Source organism: Adiantum capillus-veneris, chromosome 26 (genome assembly GCF_014529385.1).
Source record: "Adiantum capillus-veneris isolate H3 chromosome 26, ASM1452938v2, whole genome shotgun sequence".
Taxonomy (NCBI): Eukaryota; Viridiplantae; Streptophyta; class Polypodiopsida; order Polypodiales; family Pteridaceae; genus Adiantum; species Adiantum capillus-veneris.
The window spans coordinates 78,783,778-78,811,652 of NC_140956.1; the positions used below are offsets into that span (position 1 = coordinate 78,783,778).

The window sequence follows — 27,875 nt, forward strand, 5'->3', positions numbered from 1 at the left end:
AAAGACCTGGCGGTTTCCCTCCAAGTAGCAAGACCCCCATGCTAGCGTTTTCTTCATTAGATATCTCTAGCATTTTTATCCCAGCCTGGCGTTTTCGCATCAGCCTTGTCAATGCCGTACCTCCCAGATCCTAGCGAGTTGCATCAGCTTGCCATCGCCAAGAGATCCCAGCCACTAGCGTTTTTGTTTCTCTCAAGCACTGGCGTTTTTGCAGAGGCTAATTTTGGCGTTTTTCCTAGCCATCAGCCTAGCGTTTTCAACAAGGAACATCGCCAGCCATCCTCAGTCACTAGCGCTTGCATCAGCATCGTCTTTCATCGCCGGAAGTCATAGAGAAGCTAGCGTTTTTGGAAAGACCAGCATCCCTAGCGTTTTTGGATTACTGCATCCCTAGCGTTTTTGGTTTACAACAGCCCAGCGTTTTTGGTTTCAGCCTCAGCCTTGCAGATCCGGCACATGCAGTGATTTGCAGCCCTAAAGACCAACAAGAACCGTCCCTAAAAAGGTAGCATATTCAGCCCCAGAAAGACCTCAGTTTTCAGCCTTGAAGATCATCAGTTTTCAGCCCTAAACCTGCAGGTTTTCAGCTACAAAGACCCACAGAAAACAGCCCCAAAATCAGCGTTTTTGGCTCAGTCGCAGATTTCAGCCCATAGCTTTTTTGGACAGCAGTAGGAAGATTGCAGATTTCAGCCCTTAGGTCAATGTCTCCATTTCCGTCGTCGTCACCGACATAGCCTCGAGTTGCATCAGTCCATGCATCATCATTGTACCCATTTGTGCAATCATAAGTAGACCATTCTCGTCGACGAGAGTGGGGCCTTCGGAGGAGGGTTTTACGTCTCTGGTGTCGTATCTCTCTTCTCTCTCTATCTCTCAGTCTCATACACTTGCACGCACAGTGTCCATTCACTTTGTTGTGATCATAGCATTCTCTCATTAAGAACGGAAGGCTCTTCCTTCCATAAGAACTAAAAGGAACCTTGAGCATAGTTCGGAGCACTCATCTTGAGCAAAGCGCAAACATTCATTCCGCTGCACCTTTACACTTATGGGGTACTGTCTGATGGGGCCCAAGGGGACAAAAGACCTTGCGTGAAGGCTGATGACTTGGTAGCTGCAGGGACGTCCGTAAATCGCGTTGATGACATGGCAGCTGTACGGATGCCTGCGTATTACGCGTTGGTGCTATTGGGCCAAGATGCTTTTTGAAGCTGATGCTTATAGGGCTCTGCTTTTGGTCATCCCTTGTATTATTTATAAGAGCCCTTGGGGTCTCACTCTATAGGGAAGGCAAAGAAAAGTTGAAATCCGGCGTGGGAACTGAAGAAAAGAATGAAGAATTGGGCAAATTCTCGGCGGGGAAGTTTGCTAGAGTGGAGTACAAACGTCTACTGCAGGTTGACACGTGTGTGAAAAGATTGATGAAGTACTCCAGCGACCCGAGATTTGTGAAACACCTGAAGAATTACCCGATTGATGGGATTCACTGGAGATGGCGTGAGGCCATTGAATCTCCTCTTAGGTCGGGAAGAAAGTTGAAAGAATAGATGAGTGGAGAAAAGCAGAAACTGTACACGCAGAAAGAGCTAGATAGAGCTCTTGAAAATAAGATGAACTAGATAAAGAAAATCTTGAAGCACTCTCGGAAGAAGAGGAAATTGGTGGATTTCCCCGGTTATTTGAGCCGGAAATCGAGTTTCCAGGTGGCAAGCAGATCCAAGAAGTGTGCCTATTTTGAGGATGACTTTAGAGAATTCCGGCAGTTCGTTGTCCTCTAGTTCCAGAGAGGATGAAAGAAGGCGGAAGAATTGGAGAAAAAGCAGGAAATGTATATCTATGAAAAAGGTCTAGAAGGCATGGGAGGCTATCTAGCAGTTGGAGGAGGAGAGATCGTCCTTTTCTGACAATAGATAGATGAGCAAGAAGACTAAGGAGTCCAAGGAAGGGAGTCAGGCTGTCAGATGTTTCAGGCTAGGAGGACACCCATCGAGCCCTTGAGTTTGTACAGCAGTTTGACGTGGCCTTCTGTGGAGATTGGTTCACACAACACTCCAAGGTGCGAAGGGCGGCATCTTACTTGAAAGTAATTTCATAGACATGGTGGTCTACTTTGTTGTTACACAGAGAAGCACCTGCGACGTGGGTGAAATTCAAGAGAATTTTCACGTCAACTTGGATATCAGACGAATATGAAAGAGATGTCATCACGGATTGGGATCCTTTGAGAATGACTGAGAAAGATACATTGGATGACTTATTTGCTAGTATCTTTGTTTCGAAAGATTATTGTGAGAAACCAGATTGAGCGGTTTTTGCTGAGGTTTGCCAAAAAGAGTTTGAGAGTATTGTTTGAAACAAAAGTCAGACTTTATTTAAAGACTTATGGGACGTACTTAGCAAGGATTTGGAATGCATGCCGGCTCATTGACTTATCCTACGGAAAGGATAGCTATCCACCTGACTAGGGCAAGAGTCTTCTAGTGAGAGAATGAATTAGGGGAACCGGATGATAGACCATGACAGGATTCCGGAACAGTATGAGAATCAGATTGTAGCGCATTCGAGGGTTTCAACGAACTAAGGAAACCTAATGCAAGTTCATCAGAGGATTCTGGAGAAGAAAGAGCAAATTATGAACCTAGTGAAAGAGTTTCTTGAGAAGGGTCTCAATTAGCCCAATACACCTTATTATTTGCCAGTGTTGCTGGTTTTAAAGAAAGATGGATCTTGGATGTGCATTGACTACAGGGCTCTCAATAAAATCACCATGAAGAACAAATTTCCTATACCCAAGATCGACGATATACTAGACATACTTCAGGTTTCTATTAGTGTCAACAGATTGACTTGAAGAGTGGTTATCTTCAGATCTAAATTGCTCCTAGGGATGACTATTAAGACAACATTCAGGACGTCTTTTTGTTTGTCAGAGTATTTGGTGATGCCTTTTGGTCTCACGAATGCTCCTGCAACGTTCAACGGATGATGGAGAGGAGTTTTAGAGAGTAGGTCATTTGTGGACACCTTTTTCGATGACATCATTGTATTCTCCAAGAGTGAGGTAGAGCACAGACACCATTTGTTACAAGTTTTCCAGGCAACTGAGGCAACATCAAGTGGTGGTAAATGGGAAGAAGAGCGTGTTTTTCTTGCAGGCGTAATCAAGGGCGATTACATTTTTTTCAAGTGGAGAGTATGTCACAAAGTGATGACGTGGCATGACCTAAAGGACAGACTCCGGACAGAGAGGGGTCGGAGCCCTACTAAAAGATGCAAAAGAAATTGTATCAACTTGCAGAATCAATCCGAGAGGCCTAAAATGAAAGGACACCAATTTTTATAAGTTGTTCCAACTTATGGGGTCTTGTTCGATGGGGCCGAAGGGGACAAAAGACCTTGCGTGAAGGATGATGACGTGGCAGTTGTACGGACGTCCACATCGCTCTGATGATGTGGAAGCTGTACAGATGCCCGCATTTTACGTTGCTGATGTGGCAGGCCGTACGGATCTCCACAAATTGTGCTGGTGCTTTTGGGGTTCTGCTTTTGGGCATCCCTTGTAATATTTATAAGAGCCCTTGGGGCCTCACTCTGCAGAGCATCTGGGCGTAGAGTCTGAGAGTAGAGGACCCTCGGGAGTTGTACCTTGATGTGATTAATAATAAAGAAATATTGAAAGGGGTGCCAGTCTTTGGGGACAATGCTTCTGGGTGCGGAACTCCGCCGTGTTGTGTTGACTCTCTCTCTCTCTCTCTTAAAGTTCAATGATTTTGAAGCTTAAGTTCGTGTGTTGCTATTGATTTCTCGCTTGGAGTGCCCAAGCCTGTTACAAGTACAGTGGATTACATCATCGGCTCTCACAAGGCAGCCCGTTTTCTCACATCCTTCACCATACCACCATTACCTATTGGGGCTGACCACGCATATCTCACTCTTTTTCACTGGTTCACCTATCTCCTACACACCACCTATATATACACCACACACCACCATACATTTCACATACGAGCTAGCTAGAATTTACTCATCCCACATATATGAGGGGATATACACTCTTGATTCAGAGACACCACTAGCCACACTCACTAGCCAGCTCTGCGCTGTCCTACACACTTCAGCCCTGAGCTGCTTTCCACACACCACTCACAACGGCCGATCTCCACCTCCTCGGATGATGCCCCAGAACCGATGGTACGATGGGGAGTGCAAAGACCTATACAGACATCTACATGCTCAACGAGCATTGGGGGAGGTCATAGAGAGTACGAGTAGATGATAGATGAAGGCCATCACATGCCGTAAACGGCAGGCCTTAGAGGGGGCACAACAACTTGAGCTATACCACCTCCTCATGAGTACAGACTGTGCCATAGCATGGAGGATTCTCAAAGAGCCATGTCCTACCACCCCCTAGGAGGACCTTCGCATGTGGCACGACTATGCAGAGCGCCTATACCAGATCCTGTATAACCATTGATTCCGGAGCCATCAGACCCTTGCCCCACCACCTCACATCTAGTATGGTGGAGAGAGCTATCCGACGCCTACAACATGGCCATTCAGCTGAACACACCGGCCTACAGAGTGAGCACCTGATCTATGCCACAGACACCCTCTCCACCGTGATAGTACGTCTCTTCAAACGAGCCTTGATTGAGGGACTACGAGAGGAGTGGACTATGCACACCATCGTGTGAAACCGCCCCGTAGGGCGGTAGACTTTAGCTTTCACTCGAATCTTTACTTGACAAACTTTACGACACAAAGGAACTGCATGAATAAGACTGTGACTGGAATTCAACACTTCAAAACAAAACATGGCTTGGTAGCTAGAGGCGCTCCTAAGCAGATAGCGTCACCCTTTAGGCCCCAAAGATTGGCACCCCTTTCGGTATTTCTTTATTCTTATAAAACTTGGAAGAGAACCTATAAGTTCCTACGAGCTGTCCCTCTTTTACCGGGCTGAAAATGCCCTACTCTTTCGATAGCATAACCGCAATAGATAGCTTCATAGATAAAATCCCCATGCAAAAGGTGACTTCCCCTGCGCATACGAGCACTTTCCCAAACTTGGCGAGAATATGCAGCACGCCGAATTCCCTGTTTTCTGCCCTGAAAATGCACCAGATCACCTGTACAACGATCCCATTACTTCCCCGAAGCTCCTGGGGGTATTTGTAAGGTGCAGCGGAATGAATGTTGTATTTTCTCAAGATTAGTGATCTATATGCTCAAGGTTCCTTTTAGTTCTTAGGAAAGGAGAGAGACTTCCGTCTTATGGAGAGTGCTATGATCACGAACAAGTGAGTGGATATTGTGCGTGCAAGTGAATGAGACTGAGAGAAGGAGAGAAGAGAGATACGACACCCGAGAGGTTGTAAAACCCTCCTCCGAAGGCCCCACTCGTCGGCGAGAGTGGTCTACTTTGATTGCACAAAGGTGCACAATGCGTATGCAATGGACTGATGCAACTTGGACTATGCCGATGACGACGACGGTGGTGATGACGACGACTTAGGCTGAAATATGTGATCTTCTATTGGCTGAATTTCGTGGACTGTTTTGGGGCTGAAATTGACTGTTTTACTGCTGTCTTAAGGACTGAGAATGGTGGAGTTGTCGGGGGGATCATGCTTATGGCAAAACGTTGAGGATCTGTACCTGTGAGGCTGCGTTTTTAGGCTGTTTGCACCTGCTGAAAACGCTGATATTTGCAGTTTCCTCAATGCTGAAAAATGCTGAAAATGCTGGTTGGCTAGCGTTAGTGAAAACGCTAATGGCTGGGCTGTGCTGGTCGCGGGAAAACGCCAGGCAAGAGAGCTTGAAGGCGATGCTTAGCTGTGGGGGGAAAACGCCAAAGTCTGGAAGAGGATGGCGATGGTAATTTGCTGGGTGGGGGGGGGGGGGGGGGGGGGGGGGGTTTACTGCTGAGAAGTTGCCTATTGAGCGGGAAGCTCCTGCAGCCTCTTCTGTCAGAAAGTGCTAACTTGGGTTTGCTTATATATTAACTTAGCAAAATTGCCCTACCTAGGTACTTTTGTTGGGAAGCCACTTAAAAATAATAAGAAAAATACCAAAAATAGGGAAAATAGGCTAAATGCATTGGAAAATTCCTCTAACCGATTCTAATGGATTCTGATGATCATGCTGTGTGCAACCAGAGGATATGCATCTACACTAAGTGACTGGGCATGCACGGTCTACGAATAGACTCACAAAAGTGCCAGATCACTTCTAATCTAGACTTGACTGAACTGACTGAACTCTGATCATGCTGTAGCTTGTCCACGGACACATAGGGTTGGATGTGTCACGTGACATCCCCTCCTTTTCAAAGTGAGGTACTGGTACCAAACTGTATGGCGTCGAGGGAGATCGCCAATAGCATGGAAGGGACTCTTCGCCGGCCCACTCTGATGTGTGGGTCGTGCGGTACTTGAACTTCCTAAAGGTTTGCAACGCTTGCTTCTTTGGGCCGTGCTGAAAGCGACACAAAGTTTTCTGAATCTCCTTCCTTGCTTCAACTTCGTCTAGAGTCTTGCTTCCTCCGTCTTCAAGAATCTCCATGGCTGAAAATTCCTGAAACCATCTCCAACACAAAACCATGAACATACCCATTCCATGTAAAGTGAAGGAAAAAAATATTGTCTTCTCTAAAGACTGTGTATGCAATGTAGATGAACATAGAGACGGAGTGACAACCCGTTCATCAAACACATGCAAACAATGCGCTCGAATCTTTTCTGTGTGATCGAAATCAATCAACTGTGGCAATTCACAACGGAAATGCCCAGCCTGGTGCTCATACTTTCATGTGCTTGTTTGGAAACTGTGTCATTCCAAGGAAGAGACATGGAATGTGATTCCTTACATACATACTTTTCAGCTTTTCATGAAAAATCCGCATACATGCGTGCTCATCCATGAGAGAAACGTGCTCAACATACAATATGTCATGCCTAGGAAAAGGGATCACATAATGATGCTGACTAAAATACAGGAAACGATCACGAGTGAAACACTTGAACAATGCGTGTGTATCAATCATGTGAACACATAATACTTGCTGTGAGGGTTCCTTGGACCTAGGCTCGAGAGCCAAGATCGGTTCTTCGGGATCTATCGAATCGTCTTGTGGGGGATCTGTGGACCTTGACTCGAAAGCCAAGACTGATTCTATGTGATTGATCAAATCTACAACGAGGTTAGCTTCGCTAGAAAAAGCATCCACTAATACATCATCCTTGTGAACAATCACATTATCTTCATGCAACTCATCATGCTTGTGAGAAATCACATCTTGATCATGCAATTCATCATGCTTGTGAGAAATCACATCTTGATCCTGCAAATCATCATGCTTATCTTTGTCATCCAAATCATCATGCTTATCATTCAAATCATCATGCTTATCATCATGCAAATCATTGTCAATCAAATCATCATCATGCGTCACACAATCATGCAAATCCTGTGTATCATGCTTTGGAGAAGAAGAGACTGAGAGAGTCTCCTTTTCCCGATCTTGTTGAATTTGTGCCTGCATTTGAGAAAAGAGTCGCAACATCGCTTGCATTCTTGTTGTGGTCTCGCGGTCATATTCTGCTTGTCTTGCTTTGGCTTCCAAGCGTGCTTGCTCGCTCTCACGCACTATGGCTGCCATTCTTTCTTGGTACTGGTGCTCTATGGCTGCCATGTCTTCTTCGTAGGCTTTTCTTTCTGCTTCTTGTTCGGCATCTCTTACTTTGTCTACTAACTTCTTGTCCATCATCCTCTTGTCGAAAGCCTCCATAGGAGTTAGTGCAATCCTTGTCGTAGATGGAAAAGGGGGAGGGTCGGAAAAACCTCCTGGTGGGGAAAATTCTTCTTCGCCTCTCTCATGCTCATCACCTCCAAGCGAAGTATCCATTCTGCTTCGAGTGATGACCATTTTGAAGTCGTGGGTTCTTGTGGTCTTGGGTTCTTAAGTTCACGAGGAAATTGGTCTCTTGAGGGTCTTGGTTCTTGGGTTCTTGGGTTCTTGAGGTGTTCTTTCGCTTGCAAATCGCGTTGGAGAAGGATCTTCTCTTCACCCGAGTTCTACTCTTTTCTGCGGGCGCACCCCTTGGCGGCCTTGCGCTCACACCAAGGTTGCTTTTTCCCACCTCACGTCGATTGGCCGGCCGCTAAGTGCACGGTCTGCTCAATGAGTGAAAAGAGACACAAGGGGAGGCTGGACAAGCCCTTCTTTCCTGGGATTCGTGTCACTCTTCAACAAAACACGATTAGGAATCGACACGCCGAAGCGAACTTGGGTTCGTGCGACCTCAACAAGCAAAAAAATTCTTGTGGTTCTTTCCTTGAGTGATACAGAACACTATCAAAGCTCTGATACCAATGTTAGGTGCAACGGAATAAATGTTGTATTTTCTCAAGATTAGTGATCTATATTGCTCAAGGTTCCTTTTAGTTCCTAGGAAAGGAGAGAGCCTTCCGTCTTATGGAGAGTGCTATGATCACGAACAAGTGAGTGGATATTGTGTGTGCAAGTGAATGAGACTGAGAGAAGGAGAGAAGAGAGATACGACACCCGAGAGGTTGTAAAACCCTCCTCCGAAGGCCCCACTCTCGTCGGCGAGAGTGGTCTACTTTGATTGCACAAAGGTGTACAATGCGTATGCAATGGACTGATGCAACTTGGACTATGCCGATGACGATGACGGTGGTGATGACGACGACTTAGGCTGAAATCTGTGATCTTCTATTGGCTGAATTTCGTGGACTGTTTTGGGGCTGAAATTGACTGTTTTACTGCTGTCTTAAGGGCTGAAAATGGTGGAGTTGTCGGGGGGATCATGCTTATGGCAAAACGCTGAGGATCTGTACCTGTGAGGCTGCGTTTTTAGGCTGTTTGCACCTGCTGAAAATGCTGATATTTGCAGTTTCCTCAATGCTGAAAAACGCTGCAAAAAACGCTGAAAATGCTGGTTGGCTAGCGTTAGTGAAAACACTAATGGCTGGGCTGTGTTGGTCGCGGGAAAACGCCAGGCAAGAGAGCTTGAAGGCGATGCTTAGCTGTGGGGGGAAAACGCCAAAGTCTGGAAGAGGATGGCGATGGTAATTTGCTGGGGGTGTTGAGGGGGGGGGGTACTGTTGAGAAGTTGCCTGTTGAGCGGGAAGCTCTTGCTGCCTCTTCTGCCAAAAAGTGCTAACTTGGGTTTGCTTATATATTAACTTAGCAAAATTGCCCTACCTACTTTTATTGGGAAGTCACTTGAAAATAATAAGTGAAAAATACCAAAAATAGGGAAAATAGGTAAATGCACTGGAAAATTCCCCTAACTGATTCTAATGGATTCTGATGGGAATTTTGATGATCATGCTGTGTGCAACCAGAGGATATGCATCTGCCATCTACACTAAGTGACTGGGCATGCACGGTCTACGAATAGACTCACAAAAGTGCTAGATCACTTCTAATCTAGACTTGACTGAACTGACTGAACCCTAATCATGCTGTAGCTTGTCCACGGACACATAGGGTTGGATGTGTCACGTGACAGTATTAGGGATCAGTTAGGGTCAAAACCCTAAACCTGCAAAAATACATAGCATGCTGTATTTTACTGTTTTGGGCTCTGTTTTGCATTCCAATCGCATCCGTAGCAAGCCCTCGGAATCATCGCGTTACATAAGACAAGGGAGAAGGCAAGCTTTCCATTAAAGTTGTGATCACCTTCACCCACTACTCACACACACCTGTGTTCACTTATGAAGTCAGATCAGCCTCCTCTCTCAATTTGGGCGCCCCCTCTTCATGTAGACTTGGAAAAATCACCTCGAGCCGCCATGTTCACTTTGCCTCTTTTGAGTTTATTTCCTAGTACACACCGACCTACCATCTTGTGGCGAACTGCCCTTTCAGACTGGGGGTGAAACTCTCGGCCGTCGGCTGTTTCACACTGGCCACACAATGTCCGTCCATTTGTGAATTCAAAAAGAGGGTCCCAAAAATTTTAAAAAAATCAAGGGAAAGAAACCAACAACTAAGGTTAGTGGTTGCCACAGCCTTGTGACATATCCCCCTCTTGAAATCGCAAACGTCCTCGATTGCATGCTAGACACACATGCCATTAATTAGCACCCTTTGGTCATCACATGTATCCGCAGGAAAGGTCATGAAACATAGATACAAATGACTTAATGAAACCTTCATACTTTTGTCATTTCATCTAGGATAGAAGTGAGCATAATACCTTAAGCATTTGTAGAGCAGTGTCCAGTTCTATTGCACTGAATCCGTATGTACATTTGATGTGCTAGCTCCATCATTACCCCTCTTTCGAACACGTTGGGTTGGGGCATACGTAGGTTGTAACCCAAAGGCCTCAAGGTAAAGATGTATACATTCGGTAACTCACAATTCACTCTCACTGTGCATCTATGTATGGATAGTTTCCGAACTTCACTAAATACCGTCGTTCAACTTTTCCCTTAACTTTTCTTTCCGTATGTGCCAAGATTTGCTCAGGTACCAAGATTTCATCAAGTTTTTCAATTTCTGGTGGATCCTTATCTGACATATCTTCTGGCACATCTCCCACGAAGGGTCTTAGAAGACTCACGTGAAACACATTATGAATCTTCCAAGTATCATGCAATTTTAGCCTATAAGCAACATCGTTGATCTTCTCAAGTACTTGAAAAGGCCCATAGTAACGCATGCTGAGCTTCGGAAACAACCTTTTCTTGCCGTTTATCTTCTTTAACCTTGCCTTTTCAAACCGTATAAGTACCCAATCTCTAGGTGAAAACAACAGTGAAAACAACAATTCACGACGGCCACAATCAACAACCCGTTTTTGCTTTGCCTAAGTTTTCTCCAAAGCAAGCTTGATCTTCTTATACATTTCATCCATGTTTTCTACATATGGATCTGCCTCAAATAGGAGAACCCTTTTGCCACCCTCAACAATTTTTTCAAATGGTGCCTTGCCTATTGACGAATGCTCCGTATTGTTATACGCGTACTCAAACATGGGTAGATGAAATGAGGGGGAAAACTTGAGCGTAGTGCCCATGTTTTCAAACAAGCCTTTCCAAAATAGGCTCGTCATACGAGGATCACGATCACCGACAATAGATTGTGGCATTCCATGGTACTCGAAAACACTTGTACATAAAAAACCGTGCCAGTTGAGGTCAACTGTTTAGAACCAAGAGGGATGTGACAATATCAATCCTAAGGCCTTCATTAGTTTTAATCCGGACAAGTGTGAACAGGTAATGCAAGAGAAGTGCCGGTGCGGCATTGTGTTGGGAACCTTTAATGTTCTCATGGGTAGAATTAATGTTAATATTTGTGAGTTAGGTGCACATTATTTAAATGACTTGTGAATATATAAAACTTAAAAGTTGAAGGATTTTAAAGTAAATGTGCCAAGTAGCACACTTACCCATGCAAGCTCTCTCTCTCTCTCTCTCTCTCTCTCTCTCTCTCTCTCATCTCGTAGCGCCCCTCCTCTTCCTCCTGTCTATTTAAGAGCAGCACCCCTCCCTTTTGGGAGGTTGGCAGTGCTCCTACCCCCCCTATTGTGAGCGTGCTCTATGCAATGGAGCTCTCCATTGGAGCGTGAGAGGAACGCCTTGTGACATATGTGGTAGCTCTGAGCTCCCATTGTCTAGAACAAGGACTCTCATAGTCGTAGCCACCTTCTTGAGAAGTTTCGTCGCGAGAAGTTGTAGCAGATGCTCGCGCCCCAGAGCGTAGTGGCTATAATTTCTCTGTTTTCAGCCCCTAATCATCTCAATTAGGGCCAGTTTCAGCAGAGCACTCATAGAATTTCAATCTTCTCTTCTTATCCTAGGCATGCACAAAGGTTGGTGCAATTCCATCACGAAAAAAGCCTCCCTTTTGGCATTAGAATGCCCATAGGTAAGAATTTCAGGTTATGTGCAGAAAATTACAGCAAGCGTTTGTGTGTGCGTTTTGCGTGTTTCTCTCTTGTGTTGAGTGCACGAATGATTAAGTACGAAGTGAATCAGTTATCGGAAGATAGAATTCTTCGTTGAGAGCTTCCGAGAAGGTTTGTGGAAAATAGACTCTCGTTTAAGAGAGCTTCCAATTTTTTGGTCCCCAATGATGTGTCAAACTTTTCTCTCAGTTCTCAGTTCTCTTGAGTATATGAATTTCCTTTAAAAGTTAGTTTACGCTTCCGCCTTTGTGACAGTGATTCCCGCTGTCCCAATATATTATTTGGTTTTGTTCTTTGCTGAGGCTATGCCACTTTTCTTGAGAGGCCAGACTCCGCAGATGTGTGGTTCACGTGCTATGAGGTAGTTAGAGTGGACGGGACAGTTAGGACAACCAGTGGCTATTATGCTTCGCCAGTTTGAGAAGGCATATGTCGGGTGGATTGGGGATTTTTGAAGGGCATTTTATAGAGGATGGCTTTCTTCATAGTGGATCACAGGAGATGCGACTCTCTGTCGCTCTGCTTCTAGTGTTGTTACTATTAGAGGTCACATTGGGCAACGATTTCATCTATCTCGTTCTGTACGTTAGGGATGCGTGCTGGCCCCATATTTTATTTGGTTCTGTTCTTTGTTGAGGCTATGCCCCCACTTTTCCCGAGAGGCTAGACTCCACAGCTGTGTGGTCTTGCTATGCCCTTGGCCAGGTCGCCTAACTTGTTGGAGCAGGAGTATGCAAATGATACTTCGTTATTTACTCAGTATGACTGTCCACGTATCTTGGACAGTCTACAGGCACTTAGTCACATTCTCTCTCATCGTGGCCTCCTTGGTTGGATGATTGGATGGTCATATTCTTGGAGGGCTGTTAGAGATTGCCTGTAGTCCTTTGATCATCAAAGATGGGCTTCTAAAGGACATCTTTCTTCTTGGCAGAGGCACTTTCATCATACATTTTTAGCTGCAGAAAAGTGTGCCTCTGGGCTCTAATGGCACTCTCTCTTGTCTTGATTCAAGAGGCATTGGTGTTTTTGGTCTCATGGTATGAGGATTTTGATATTGTTGGCTGCTAAGACAGATGTCAGGTACCTCGCTACTAAATGAAAATTGCTTCTTCAGAGCTGCCATTGCAATTGAGGGTTCGTAGTATGTTGGAGCAGATTACATCTATCTTTGGCACTCCTTTCACATGTTCGATACAGCTAGAGATGTCTGTTTAATTTCCTCTATAAAACTGGCTGTAGCTCCATCCATGGATTTTCCGGATTGCGGAAGGAAGAGATTTGCATTTATGGAATTGTGTTCATACGGGTAAGTGCAACCAGCGTTGAGGTGCTATATGATGTGTTACCTTGCGAAGGATTGTCCCAAGGTTCGGCCTTACAGAGGCAGTTTTGGTCATAGGAGAGCCTGATCCTCACAGCCTTCTCAAACCAAGCAACCTTCAGCGCAGCATCTTGACAGAGATGGCAGGGTTCAGAGTCAACAACATTCACCTTGTAGTAGTCACTAGAGACGAGAGACAAAGGCAGCCAGGTGGACAACAGGTACAGCCTGTTCTTGTTTAGAGGAGGATGATAGAGACATGAGTACATATTGAGGAGCAGCCTTCTGATGAACCGATAGATGGGAGTGAGCCTAGGCAAGAGCTGATAGTCTCAGCCACCTCTGGGTCAGCAGTCTCAGCCTCAGTGACCTTTGGAGCAGCCAGAGATTTCTGTAGATGAGCTAGCAAGTTGATAGAGCCTACAGAGGCACAGTCAGAGGTCCCTCTCATGACGGATCCCCTAACGGGGGGACAACAGGAGCTAGTACAGTCGTCCTTCAGAGAAGAAGGCTTTGATTACTCAACGGGTTTTACTTCTCCTTTAGACGTTCCCCTCTTGATGTGGTTGACCAGTCATTTTCTTTGAGACCCCCTGGAGATATCTAGCAAAGCTTGTGGATGGATGGCTTGTATTAACTGAGAGGGTCCCTACCTTCCTTGTTCCAGAGAGCACACCAATGTCACTCTACAGATTTCAGCCCCTACATTATCGACAATGGATGGAGGTTCCCTGCTATGACATATTGCCTTATGGCATTGCTTGAAGCAACAAAAGCTGAGCTGAACCGAGGGCATGCACAACTCGTCATGCATTTACTGAGCATAAATTTTGTGCACTATTGTTGCAGTGCTTTGTGCGAAGGTTGTAAATTTTCGTAAAGTGGTCGAAAAGGCTGAGTAATCTTCCGTTTGGTCTGGTACAGATAGGCTGTGGAGACCTTTTCGAAAACAGTGTGGTGGACCAATTCAACGAGTGTGCCGTTTCAAGGAAGAAATGTGTGCCTCAAAAACCAGATGAAGGAATCTTCCCTGTCCCACAACCGTCAGCACTAGTTCAAAACTTCAACACTACTGATTTTACAGGGAAGTGGTATATCAGTAGTGGGCTCAACCCCACCTTCGACATCTTCGACTGCCAACTGCATGAATTTTCAGCATCCCCAAAGAATCTCACTGGGAAGCTTTCATGGAGAATAAAAACTCCTGACGGGGGTTTTTTTACACGCTCTGCATTGCAGAATTTCGTGCAAGATCCACAGCGGCCAGGGATACTCTACAACCATGGCAACGAGTTTTTACATTACCAAGATGACTGGTATTGTCCTATTGCTATCACAAAAGATCATCAAATGCCAATATTGTGCTTATTCTACAGAAACCACCACGGTTAAATTTTTGCAAACCAAATGAGAAATTTTCAGAGCTTTTAGATTTAGGTTCCTTGCTTCAAGAGTGATATATAATATGATTACAATATAGCCCATCATCGAACACTTTTAGCATATCTCAAATTTATGCTGACTAACATTGTGCACGAACATGGCTTTTGGTAAAAGTTTAACATGCTTTCACCCTCATTTATTTATTAATTTGATCTAAATGTTCAGGTACATCTTGTCTGCAAAGACCAAGAACGAAGATGATGATTATGTCTTTGTGTATTACAAAGGTAGAAATGATGCATGGGATGGTTATGGAGGGGCGGTGGTCTACACACGCAGCAAAGTGCTTCCTCCAAGCATAGTTCCTGAACTCACAGAAGCAGCTAAGAGGGTTGGATTGGACTTCAGGAAGTTCCAAAGTACAGACAATACGTGCGGGCCTGAGCCTCCTCTCTTTGCAAGGCTAGAGAAGAAAGTTGAAGAGGGGGAGCAAGCGCTTGTGCGAGAAGTAAAAGAAATAGAGGAGGAGGTTGTGCAGGTTGGGAAAACTGAGATGTCATTGTTTGATAAGCTGAAAAAAGGACTTTTAGAACTTAAAAAGGATGAAGACTACCTCCTTCGAGAGCTTGGTGAGGAAGAGAGAGCGCTCTTAGGTGACCTAAAGATGGAAGCTACAGAGGTGGAAAAGCTCTTTGGAAAGGCACTGCCCATAAGGAAACTGAGGTAAAAATAACACACAGCTAACACTCACAAACTTTCCATTGAGAAGAACTGTTTCATGGATTGTCATTAATTCAATAATCAAAGGAAAAGCTTTCAAATATTTCTTCTTGGATCGACTTTTAAAAAAAAAAACATTCTTGGATTGTCGAGCCGACCAACCATTAATTTAAGGAGCCTGTGAATTTTGCTTAGTAGTTAAGTTTGTGAATTTTTATTAGTGCTCGAAGCGGTTGTAATTGATTACATTGTGAAGGTTCACTTTGGCATTCTAAAACAAGGGTTTGGAGATAAGACGGAGGCACTGCCTTTCACTGTTGGAGAGAGAGAGAGAGAGAGAGAGAGAGAGAGAGAGAGAGAAATGAAATGAAATGATATGATATATTAACGTCTTCAAAAGGCCAAAATGACCTATGAGACCATCAGATACAAAGTGGTGAATCTAATACAATGTCTGAAGTACAAGTACAAAAAGTACTGAAAGTAAAAATAAAAATGAAAACTGAAATGAAGTGTGAAATGTGAAATGTGAAAATGTAGAATAGGCCCTCAATGACAATCTGGGTGTCGTGCTAGAATGCCTCTAATCCTCTGCTGGAGTCTTCGTCGATGTAGTGTGCTCCTGTGTCTCGGTCGTGGTCGTCTCGATCTCCCGAGCTCAATTGCCCTGTCAATGAGGGTGCCTCTGGTATGAATGCGGGTACAACCTTGTGCTGGTGGTTGGTCTCTTGGCTCCCTCGATCCAAAGAAATCTGTGATCTGTCTCTGCGACTGTCGTACTCCATGTCTCCCCAACAGACTGTCTCTATGTCAGTGTAGCTCAAGTAGATATAAGCCAAGGCATCTCTGGTCCTGATATCTCATGACTCTATCTAGGGGTCCAAAACCCTCCTTGAATAAGCAATGGAAGCGCCCTCGTATCTCATAATACACAGTGCAGTGGCATATGTAGTGTAGCTCTGTCTCTGGCTCTCTACCGCATAGTTGACATATCCTAGACTCTGGTGGTATCCCTCTGAATCTACCCGTCTCAATCTCCAGCTGGTGTGAGGATGTGCGAATCTGACCAATAGCACATCGCAGACCATGAGATAAATGAGTGTCCATGTAGTTCGGACGAGTCACAAACCCATCCCCTGAAAGTTGGAGAAGGTGCTCTTTGTAGAAATCCATCTTCGTGCCCAACTCCTGTATCGGCTCTACCCATGTCCTCCTGGTGTCCAACTGTATAAGATCCTGACGAATGAGTCTAGTGATCTCCGTCCGTGTGACTGGCAGGGAGGGTGCGTCCTGGGAATACCGAAAGGGAGGCGATCTATCCATGCTGAAACCATGTCTGTGAAACCATGAGGTCATCTGTGCATACCAACATGATGCATCTCCCTGCATCGCTAACTGTCTAGAGGACTCAAGAGCCAGTCTAGTATATCTGCCTCTATGTGTATCCCATAGACTGTGCATAAAGGATACTGACCTGGTAAGAGCCTCAATCTCTATAGGAGGGGCGGCTACCTCCGCTCGAATAATCGCATGTGGTACAGAAGCCTTGGCTCTAATCATCCGGGATATCATAAATACCAAGGGTCTCTCCATGTTCCTCCAACTGTCATGATTCACATATGGTCCCCAAACTTGGACCCCATAAAGCATAGCTGAAGCAACCAAAGTATCAAAGAGCCATAGTTTTGTTCGTGGTTCTTGAAAGTGAACCTGCGAACACATCCTCTCTAGCCCTCCTAATGCCGCATAGGCTTTGGATAGTCTAGTCTCTGCTGCTCTCCTCAGGGAAAAACTCGGTCCTGTGAATACCACCCCCAGATATGTATATTCATCTGTGTACTCCACAGTGTCCTGGCCATATACGAGTGTAGGTGCCGATCTCTAGACCCACTGTGGTGTGGTGTTAAACACCATAACCTTGGTTTTACCAAGGTTCACAGACAGTCCACTATCCTCTGTAAAGTTGTGCAATGCATCCAAATGTCTTTGCATGCCCTCTGGCGACTCTGACATTAACACAATATCATCAGCATATAATAATAAAGGGATCCATGTCCCTGCCAGCTGAGCGCCTCTGTCACCCTCTCTGTCAATGTAGTCAGAGACCTCATCTACATACATACCAAAAAGTGTAGGGGACAAAGGACACCTCTGTTTCACTCCAATAGTGGAATGAACAATGTCAGAAATCCCCTCAGGAGTGCGTACCTGGCCAGTCACTGAGCCGTATAAAGCCATGATCCCCATATGATCTCTGTGGGTACTCCCAACTTCAGTAGCCTGTGCATCAATCTGGCCCTTGGCACTGTGTCAAATGCCTCGCGGAAGTCCACAAAGCAACAATACATCCGTCTCCCATGTGCCCGACCCTCCTCAATAATGGCTCTGAGTGTAAGAATATGGTCCAAAGTGGAGAAACCCCTCCTGAACCCAGCCTGTCCTGCTGCTCGTATGCCCTCATTTTCTGCCCATTTACTCAGTTGCTGTTCAAGAATGGATGCATACAACCGTGCCAATGTGTGCCCTATCATAATAGTACGGTAGTTCCCTGGTACCGTGGGGTCCCCTGCCTTGAAAAGAGGTACAATAGTAGATAATCTCCAGGACTCAGGTAGTCCCTCACACATGACACGGTTAAACAACCGCGCAAGAACCTCTGACAGTAAATCTCTAGCATGTATCAAGTGCTCTGCCACCAAACCATCATGATCATATGCTCTCCTAGTCCTCATCCTGTCAATGGCGTTCTTCACCATCTCAGTGGTAAAGAAGGTACTAGTGGCTGGACATGGCTCTAGAGGGTCTGGTAATGGTGGTTGCCCAGGTACTGTATATAATGATGCTGCATATTGACCCCAAATCTCGGGAGAGGTAATCACTGGAGGAGGTGAGGGCTCATGGAAGAGATGCTAGGCCTCACCTGAATCTCGGCTCAAAAAGAGCTGATACAAATCACGTTCCATTTGGGCTAAACCCGCTTCTTCCGTCGCACTAAACGCCGAAGGGCAATCCGAGACTGTCTATATGTAATGACTCCAAGTATAAGCTCGCTCTGAATCTGAACTCTCATCTCTCTGTACTCCTCATCATACCAACTATTCTGAGGCATGTTCCCAGAACGTCTTCTCTGATCTGGTTGAGTGTGTGGGTATGCCTCTGCTGCTGCCCCATGCAAGATCTCCGTCAATAAAGTGGTGATCTCCTCCACTGTATATACAGGCTCGGCTGCCCCCATCCGTCTGTAAATCTCTTCCACATAAACTGAATCCGTCTCTGGTGTAAAAGTATACCGTGTGTGTGCAATCCTCCGTGGTGTCTGAGAGACACTATACTGGAAAGAGACTGAAAAAGTCAAGAGAGCATGGTCCACTGCTACTCCAACAGGCCTAGGGCCCACACTGAGATCTTGAATATGAGAGATGAAGCTCGGTGAAGTCATGACATAGTTCACTATACTGGCCCCATGTTTGTGTGGAAAGCATGCGAATCCCCCATATGAAGGAAAAATCTCTAGACCATTAAGTATGGCCAGACCATGCGTAGTTGTCATCTCCATGAGATATCTCCCATACTCTGTGTGCTCTTTATCCTGTGAGTGTCTGTCAAGTCCCATCTCCGATATATCCATCTCTCTAAGCATCTCCTCCGAGGTATCATAAAATACCGTTTGGGAGTTGGCCGTCCTGGCATTAAAGTCTCCCAAGAGAATGATATCTCCATCTATAGAGAACTCCCATATGTCATCATCAAGTATAGAGAAAGGGGATTGCCCTCTAGGTGAGGTATAGATTGATGTGCTAGGGGGAAAGTAACATATAGCAATGTATAAGAATCTACCTGTCTCAGCTCTCAGTCTCACCCACATGTATCTCGCCTGGTCATCTCTCCGGACAATCTGTAATAGCGGCTGCAACTCTTCCTTGAATAAGACTGCTACCCCTCCTGAACCTCGACTTCCATGCTGGGATCTAGCGTCTGGCCGACAAGCTGTCTCCCATAAATAGCCAGTCACACTTGGCATCAACTGTCCAGATTTTTGATGTGTCTCCGAGTAAAAGACAATGTCTCTATCTCTGAAGCTATCTTCAAAGGCACCCACATCCAGCCTATATGATCCATTACAATTCCATGCCGCCATCCGGAGTGTGGTCCCATATGTCTCGCACCGTCATGCTGTGCGTTTTTCCAAAACCACTACTTTCCCTCCCCTGTAAAAGGCAATTTTTCCCTTCTCCCTTGCTGCCTTGATCTCTGGCATCAACTCTTGCATATGTGCTATTTGTGCTAAAGTAAGGTCATCCCCCATAAATATTCCAGTTTTCTTAAGTGCTGGTCTCTTCTTCAGGAATTCCTTCCTTGTTTCCAAAGTCGGGAAACGCAAAATAAGTGCTTTCTCTTTGACGTTTCCCTTCTCATCCACTCCCTTCTTTCCTACTCTCCAAGCACCTGTGTGCATAGGTTCCGGGATGCCCATGCGCTGCAAGAGTTCCTTCACTTCGTCTTCTACATTTTCGGTGTCTTTGATACCAGTAATACGCACATGGAGGGCTCTAGTCCTCCTCTTCTGTTCCTCCTCAATGGTCATACTGATGATGGTAGAAATGTGTGCGGCTTCTGGCATCCGGGCCTTTCCTTTCTTTGCACCTTCAATCCATTTTTCTGCTTCATCAACTTTATCCTGTGTTTTAGAAAGGCGCTCCGCCCATGAGGAAGCCTCTTTCGAGTTTAGTTCTTCTCCTTCGCGCAGAGTTTTCACCTGCTCCTTAATATCTTCGAGCTCCTTTAACATCGAGGGCTGATTTCCCCCTTCCGTTTTGGGCATAATTTTGCACGCTGCAAGTTCCCCTTTAAGTTCTTCAATCACTGCATCTTTTTCCTTCATGCACTTTTCCACATTGGTTTTCCAAGATTCAAAGCTTGCAATTGCCTCATCCAACTTTTTCTGCATAATACATTCCATTACATTCACTTCTGCCCGCATTAGAGCCTGCATCTCCCCTTTCACAGATAGATACATCTCATCATGCTTATCCAGCATCGCTTTATCGAATTCTTTCCTCATATCTGCATACATAGAATTCTTATAACTCTCTGCGTTTGCGTACATCTCTTTCCTGATGTCATCTCTCATAAAGCTGAGCTCAGATTTAATCATCACTTGAACCCTCTCCATCATTAAATCATCTTGGATTCTGACGGTTTTCCCTGCCCGCAATGAGCTTGGCGAGAGTATGCTATCTCTGTTCCTCCGCTTGAATGTCGCTTTCATTTTTTGTTGCGTGGTGAAGCCACTTGCTTCACCATCCTCGACTGGTTGGTCCATCCGAGAGAGAAGAACAAAGCGAGCACTGAGTCAAGGCCCTCACCAGCTGAGGTCTGGCCTCCGTCCTGGTTGGCCTTGCCCTCGTCACCAAGTCCTAGCCCTCGTCCTGGCTGACTTGACTGCTCTCGTCCTCGCCCTGGCACTGGTCTCGTCTGGTCGCCCTTGGCTCTTCTAGCCCTCTCCCTTGGTAGGCAGCTAGCTCTCGCCCTTGGCACAGCTCGCCCTCGTCCTTCAGAGGTTAGGGCCCTCGTCCTCGCCCTTGGCAAGCTGCTCGCCCTCTTGACACAGGACCAGCAGCTCGACCAGGTCCACCTGTTCGCCCTCGACCAGGTCCAGCAGCTCGCCCTCGTCCCTCGTCCTCGTCCAGGAGAGAGAGAGCTCGTCCCTCGTCCTTCGACCAGCAAGTTGGCAGCGCGACGAGCTCGTCCTTCGTCCAGCAAGGCAGTGCGAGAGGGTTTGACTCAGCCTGCTCGCCTTCGCCTCAGTCTCCTCCCCTCAGACATCTCGTCCTCGTCAGCCTGCTCGCCACATAATGCTCGCCCTCGTCAGGCTGCTCGCCCTCGTCAGTCTGCTCGCCCTGGTCCAGCTGCTTGCCCTCGCCCTCGTCCAGCTGCTCGTTCCTCAGGCTGCTCGCCCTCGCCCTCAGCACAGAGAGAGAGAGATCTGTTTCTTGTCTGTTTCGCTAATCGCTGGAAACGCCCTCAGCACAGAGAGAGAGAGAGAGATGAAATGAAATGAACTGTTATATTAAACATGTTCAAAAGGCCAAAATGACCTATGAGACCAAACTGGTACAATCCTGATGAATCTGATACAATGTCAGGGTACAGAATATAAATAAAATGAAGTAAAATATAGACTAAATGGCTATTGTCATGAATCTAAGCAACTCAGAGCTGTGTAGCACTATACAGTGTGATGGTGAAACAGTGGGTTGTACAATCCAAGTGTATGAACATCAATGTCCAAGGATGTACTGCATCAGTTGTTGTAGCGTATTGTTGATGTTCGCCATGCTAAGTACTTGTACTGGGCCTCTCGCATGTAGAGCTAAAGGCTGTATCCTCCGTCATAGTCTCCGTCGATGTTGTGAGGTGACCCCAGTCGCGGGCCTCTGGATCTCCCTAGCTCAGTAGCCCTATCAATCAATGTACCTCTGGTGTGGGTGATATCTGGGCTCTGCTGAGTGGTCTGCCTCTCTGTCTACCTAGTAGGTGGTTAGAGAAATCTATAATCTGCCTCAGACTGTTTCTTTGCTGGTCTCTGCAACGAGCACTCTGTGTTTGCGTAGCTCTGAGTAAAAATAACCCAAGACATCTTTGATCCTTACTATCTCATGACCTTGGATAGTGGTCCGAAACCCTCTCTATAGGACAATAAAATTGCCCCCGTATCTCGTAGTACATGGGACAGTGACATATGTAACGCAGCTTTGTCTCACGCTCCATGTGGCATAGCTGGCATATCTTAGCCTCTGTAGATATCCCCTAAATTTGTCTGTCTCGACCTCAAGCTGATGTGAAGGGGTGTGTAATTGACCAATAGCGCACCATATCCCCCAAGATAAATGTGATCCATGTAATTTGGAGAACTAGACACAGCTGGAGAAGATGCTCTCTATCGAAAGCCATCTTGGTGCCCAACTATCGTGTCGACTGAATCCAACTTCTCCGAGTATCAAGTTAAGATAGGTCCTGACAAATGAGCTTGGTGATCTCTGTGCCCGTAATAGACAAAGAGGGTGCATCCAAGGAGTATAGGAAAGGAGGCAATCTATCCATACTGAAATCGTGTAACTGAAACCATGATGTCATTTGTCCATACCAGCAAGTAGTATCTCTCTGCATTGCTAGCTGTGGGGAAGACTCAAGAGCTAAGCAAACATACTTGTGTCTAGGGAGGTCCAATAAAGTGTGCATAAAGGGGACTGATCTAGTGAATGCGTCGACCACGAGTGGAGATGTAGCCAGCTCTGCTCTAATAATCTCATGTGGTACCGAAGCCTTAGCTCTAATCATCCGAGAGTCATAGAAACCAAAGGCCTCTCCATGTATCTCCACCCGTCATTGCTACGAGATTTGTTGTGGTGGTCCATTGTAAGGTTCCCATATTTGGACTCCATAAAGCATAGCTGATGTCACTAAAGTATCAAAGAGCCATAGCTTTGTTCGAGGTTCTTGGAATTGAACCTCTCTAATCTGCCTAGGGCAGCATAAAGCTCTGGTCAATCTAGTATCAACTGCTCTCCTCAATGAAAACATTGGCCCATCGAAGACTATCCCAAGGTAATTGTATGCATCTGTATACTCCACTGACTCTTGGCCATAAGAAAATGTGGCTGTTGATCTCTTAACCCACTGTGGTGTGGTATTAAATACCATAACCTTGGCTTTGCCAAGGTTGACAGACAATCCACTATTGTGGACAAACACATGTAAGCATCTAAGTGACGCCGCAACCCCTCCCTCTCGGGAGTCAGAAATCAACACAATATCATCAGCATCTAACAACGGGGGAATCCACGTCCCAACAAACTGAGCTCCTCTGTCACCTCCCCTCTCAATGTAATTAGAAACCTCATCTTCATGCATGCCAAAGAGCATTGGAGATAGTGGGCATCCCTGCTTCACCCCAATAGTGGAGTGAACTACATCAAATAACCCCTCCAAGGTGCGAACCTGTCCTCTCACTGACTTGTAGAGTGCCATAATCCCCCAAATCAACTATGTGGGTACCCCCATCTCCTGTTAAGTGTGCAACAACCTGTCCCTAGGCACTATGTCAATTGCTTTGCAAAAATTCACAAAGCTACAATAAATCCTCCCCCATGTGATCTAACCTCCTCAATAATAGCTCCAAGTGTTAGAATGTGATCAAGAGTGGAAAATCCCCATATCAAAACTTCATGTCACACTACTCGCATGCAGGCTCTCTCTGACCAGCTGCTCAATTGCTGCTCAAGAATGGATGCATACAACCGTACCAATGTGCAGGCTCCATAGGGTCCCTTGCCTTGAAGATAGGCACTATAGTAGACAAGCTCCAAGTGTCAGGTGGACTTTGACACATTGCACGGTTCAACATCACTGCTAGAAGCTGTGGAAGGATATCCCTTGCATGTATAAAATGCTCTGCTAAGCCCGTCTGATCATAATATCTCCCAGTCCTCATCTTGTCAATGGCTTTCCTTACCATCTCTGTAGAAAAGAAAGCACAAGTAAATGGGCATGGCTCTAGGGGGTGGAAGCGGTGGCTGTCAAAGGACGGTGTATAAAGATGTTGCATACTGACCCCAAATCCCCGTATTTTGAGTATATCTTCACATGTATCTTCTCTTACACCACTTTCAATTCTTTAGAAATCAGGAGGATGCTTCGTGCAAATACTTCCAAGCTCCACATAGGCAGCAACAGTTTCAAAGTCCAGTTGCTTGCTCCTCTCTTGTCACAGATGTGCTTTAGCTGCCTATTTGGAACTTCGTGCAAATACTTCCAAGCTTGTACAATTAGCTCAAAGGCCATGAGCATTGGTGAAGCTGAGTAGGAGCCATTGTGTAAGAAAATGATAAAAATGAGGCAAGCCAAGGGAATACATGACTGATGCATGGTCATGTAAACCACTTGTTTGTCTCATACACAGATAAGTAAGTCTACATTGAACAATCACTTTTGGCCTATAGTCAAATCAGTAACAAGCTTGTGCATGAATTATCGTACATTTGGACATTCAATACTATGGAACCAATTCAGCAAAGTTATGCAAGGATTGCTACGATTGTCACTTATAGCTAAGAAGCAATGAATAGATTATATTTGTATGGGAGAACATGTGCATATACTGTGAAGAAGGATTTCAATGGCATAATTAGATTTCAATGGACAATATTTGTACATGACAAGTGACAATAGAAAAGCAACTCATGAGATGAGTGCTCTATCCTGCACAATGCCAGCTCTCATGCGACAATTGTAAATGGGTAAAAGCCTACGAGTGTGAAGTGGCGAAGCATGGAAAAGGAGATTGGTAACTGTTTGACAGAATTTAATTAATTTTTCATGTTCTAAGAAATTACTTTAAAGGTGCTATATTTAGAAAATAATCCAAACCAAGTATTTCAAGAAAATAGGAAAAAAACCTTCCATGGAAATATCTGAAAAGAGCTTTCAATTGGTAAAAAGCACGACAAATCCTCCATTTATACTTGTAAATGGAAAGCCTAGCAACCAATTTTCACATCATATGACCATGGAAACTAGTTAAGCGTAAACACAACATTCTTTTGCCTGTTTCTTGCAATTGCTTACTCAGTTTACATTTGGCACAAACAATAACACAGGCACACTGTGGCCATACATAGCCGGCGGATATATTCTGTCTGTCACAGACGGTAGGCATAGAAAGAGAATATTCATGATCAAATGCGATGACCACGTGAAAGGCCCAAACACGGCAAGAACGCTCGACAGAACATTGAAAGTACTACACTGTTATGTTGGGAATAGAAGATCACAGACATGTACAATATTGATTGGAATTCCTTGCTCAACAGAAAGTTACAAAGGTAGCCAAGCCTTCAGGTGTAAGTTGCAGAGAGAGAGAGAGAGAGGCAAGACCCCTGCATTCAGAAGTAGCCGTCCTTGCGGCCCTTGAATCCAATCTGGCCAAGAAGGAGAACAATGAAGAGGCCAATGTGCCAGGTGACCATCCACAACCTATATAACAGAGCATTAAATGAAATTAATTGACATTGACATGGCATTTAATCATCCAGTTTACACGAACCTGGAATTGAATGCTCCTTCTGGCAGATGGGGCATTAAATGACAGCGACATGTCAAGGAAGAAGAAATCTTACCAGAAGGGGGATGAAAGAGCAGGGCCTGTGGGCCAGTGCGCAAGCTCAGGACCAATGCTATTGAAGAAGAGACCAGTCAGGCTCTGGCCATTGATCGCTGGGATGCTGGAGGGTGCGAGCCATCCGATCAACCCAAAACCGATAACCGACAAATCTGTCCGGAGCCAGTCGCGGGCGAAGCTTCCAACAACAAGAAGAAAAGCTTATTAGCAGCAGAGGTCAAATGCATGGCAGATGACAAAGCAGGCAGGTGCTCATCAAGGAAGCAGATGGGTTAAGGCCACATAGCAAAGGCCATTACGATTAACTAGACTGATCAAGCACACCAGCCTAAAAATGCAGAGAAAACCAGGGCATCCATCACCGACCTGCAACATATGGCATGCATTAACAAGTAGAATAAACTTCTATGCTCAAAAATGCAGAGAAAACAAGGCAGACATCACCGAATTCAACATATCGCCCGTGGTGGCAAGCACCAACAAGTAGAATGAAGCAAAGAAAACAGGGTAGCCATCTTCCATGATGGCAAGAGATGGTAGACCCAGAAAAGCCACGCCTTCCACGAGGCAGTCAGTGTTACGCAAATGGAAAGCACATCAGAGAATAGGCCAAATGTAACTCACCAAGTAACGCGGGCCTCGCTTCGCACGTTGCTCAAAGTCAAGGAGGAGGCGGCAGCAGACGATCCGCGCAGAAACGCTGTACAACAAGGGGAAGCTTAGCAAGAGGGCGAGGGCGACGACCCACATTTGCATGGACAATGCTTGGTTCTACTTACGGGTTGTGAGGCTGACAGAGGAGGCAGCGGCAGCGCGGGCGCCTCGAGGAGCGCAGGTAAGGCTGGGAAGCCCAGCCGCCACACCGCACTTCATCCCCGCAACAGCTGCCATCTTTCCACTCTTCTTCTTTCTGAGAACTCTCCTCTTCACCAAGATTGCACTACACTACACACAGACGAGACCTCTACTGCTCTCCTCAGCCTCCTAGACCTGCTCCTGCGTCCAATGGGTATCCTCCTTTATCCCTCCACGTGGACCTCCCTCATTGGCATACCACAGATAAGAGCACTTTTTACCTGCCCTTTTCTCTGGAGGCTGTTCACATTTATCCTGTCGTATTTCATTTGGCTGGGTTCATGCGGAGGTGGATTTAGCGCGCACATGAGACGGTCAAAGGCGCGTTCGTTGGCATTAGGAACGCAGCTCACCAATCACCTATTTGCCTATATGTGCTGTGAAACGAAGCAGCCGTTGCTGCTAATGCCCTGTTGAAAATTTGTGTGCAGATTAAAAGGTAATGCAATGAGCACTACCTCAACCTGCTGCTGCAGCTTTTGTAGACCTTGTGCGCACTGTAGCATTCTTTAAGCCACCTGAACGTCCCAGCATTCACGTGGACGAGGTGAGGGGGGGTGTTCATTGCGGTGAGACCGATGGAGGAGCCGTTTGGTTGATACAGGGGCATGGCAGGCCTCACTTGTATGGCAACCCCTTTTTGACCGAATGTCCAGCTGAATGTCTCCATGTGCGTAGCACAAGAGTTGGAGGCAATTGATTGGTTCCAACTTTCCACTGCACCCTAGAGTTTATATGAAGTGGAGTCAGTCTGTGGAGGAAGTAGCTAATTGGATGTAGACCATGGTGAAACCCATTGACAAAATTTTCAATTACAAAAGTGAGTAGCTATGGGGGAGACGTTTGCTGCCACTATGTCTAAACGTGTTACCATATACATGTGGTAGTGATGTGTGTGAACACACTAGGACCGTCGGGGCATTTTTTCCCTCTTTAGGAGGTTTTTTTCCCTGTGCATTGTATATACGCCCATCACTCTAGGGCTATCTATCTTTCCATTTCACACTAAGTAATACACTCTCTATTGTGTGCCTTGAGCTTCCTTCGTCTTCTCCAAGCTGTGTGCGTTTCTCTGCAACCCTAATTCCAACAATTGGTATCAGAGCAAGTCACGTCCTCCCGAGCTTAGTCGCCAGCTGCTCCAGCACACGCCTCCTCACTTTCTCCGATTTCAGTGAGCAGGCAGTACTGCACAGGCTATTTCGTCATTTTGTGCAGAATTTTTGTCAGTGTCGTTTTCTGCATAACAGGTGCCTTATAGTCTTCTACGGTTCGTGTTATATAGCACAGGTTGTTCCCGCTCCGTTTCTCCTATTTTCAGGTAGTTTTCACATCAGGTGTAGCATTTACCATGGCTGACAACAACAACACAGATGTGTTCAAGATGTTTGCTGCTGAGGACAAGTTGGATGGGGACAACTACCCTATGTGGGCTTATATGATGCAACATGTTCTT

General features: G+C 45.7%; 3 protein-coding genes across 3 annotated transcripts in view; 1 reads left to right on the forward strand and 2 right to left on the reverse strand.

Annotated features, from left to right (window-relative positions):
* Positions 1–15,487, forward strand: part of NPQ1 (non-photochemical quenching 1) — a 65,672-nt gene extending 50,185 nt beyond the window's left edge. The window contains exons 4-5 of the mRNA XM_086502301.1: positions 14,206–14,597; positions 14,890–15,487. Coding sequence (XP_086358427.1) covers positions 14,206–14,597; positions 14,890–15,391 — 894 coding nt within the window. The 3' untranslated portion in view covers positions 15,392–15,487. The remainder of the gene's footprint in view (positions 1–14,205; positions 14,598–14,889) is intronic.
* Positions 15,488–19,552: 4,065 nt separating this feature from the next.
* LOC147423706 (uncharacterized) lies at positions 19,553–25,032 on the reverse strand. The gene is made up of 2 exons (XM_086500924.1): positions 23,999–25,032; positions 19,553–23,904 (listed from the first exon to the last, which is right to left on the reverse strand). Exon 2 carries the CDS (start codon positions 20,705–20,707, stop codon positions 19,553–19,555), a length of 1,155 nt encoding a protein of 384 aa, XP_086357050.1. The 5' UTR covers positions 20,708–23,904; positions 23,999–25,032.
* Positions 25,033–25,172: 140 nt separating this feature from the next.
* Positions 25,173–26,533, reverse strand: PSAO (photosystem I subunit O). The gene is made up of 4 exons (XM_086500925.1): positions 26,344–26,533; positions 26,189–26,264; positions 25,563–25,742; positions 25,173–25,419 (listed from the first exon to the last, which is right to left on the reverse strand). The coding sequence occupies exons 1-4, from the start codon at positions 26,453–26,455 to the stop codon at positions 25,329–25,331; spliced, it is 459 nt and encodes a 152-aa protein (XP_086357051.1). The 5' UTR covers positions 26,456–26,533; the 3' UTR covers positions 25,173–25,328.
* Positions 26,534–27,875: the final 1,342 nt, after the last annotated feature.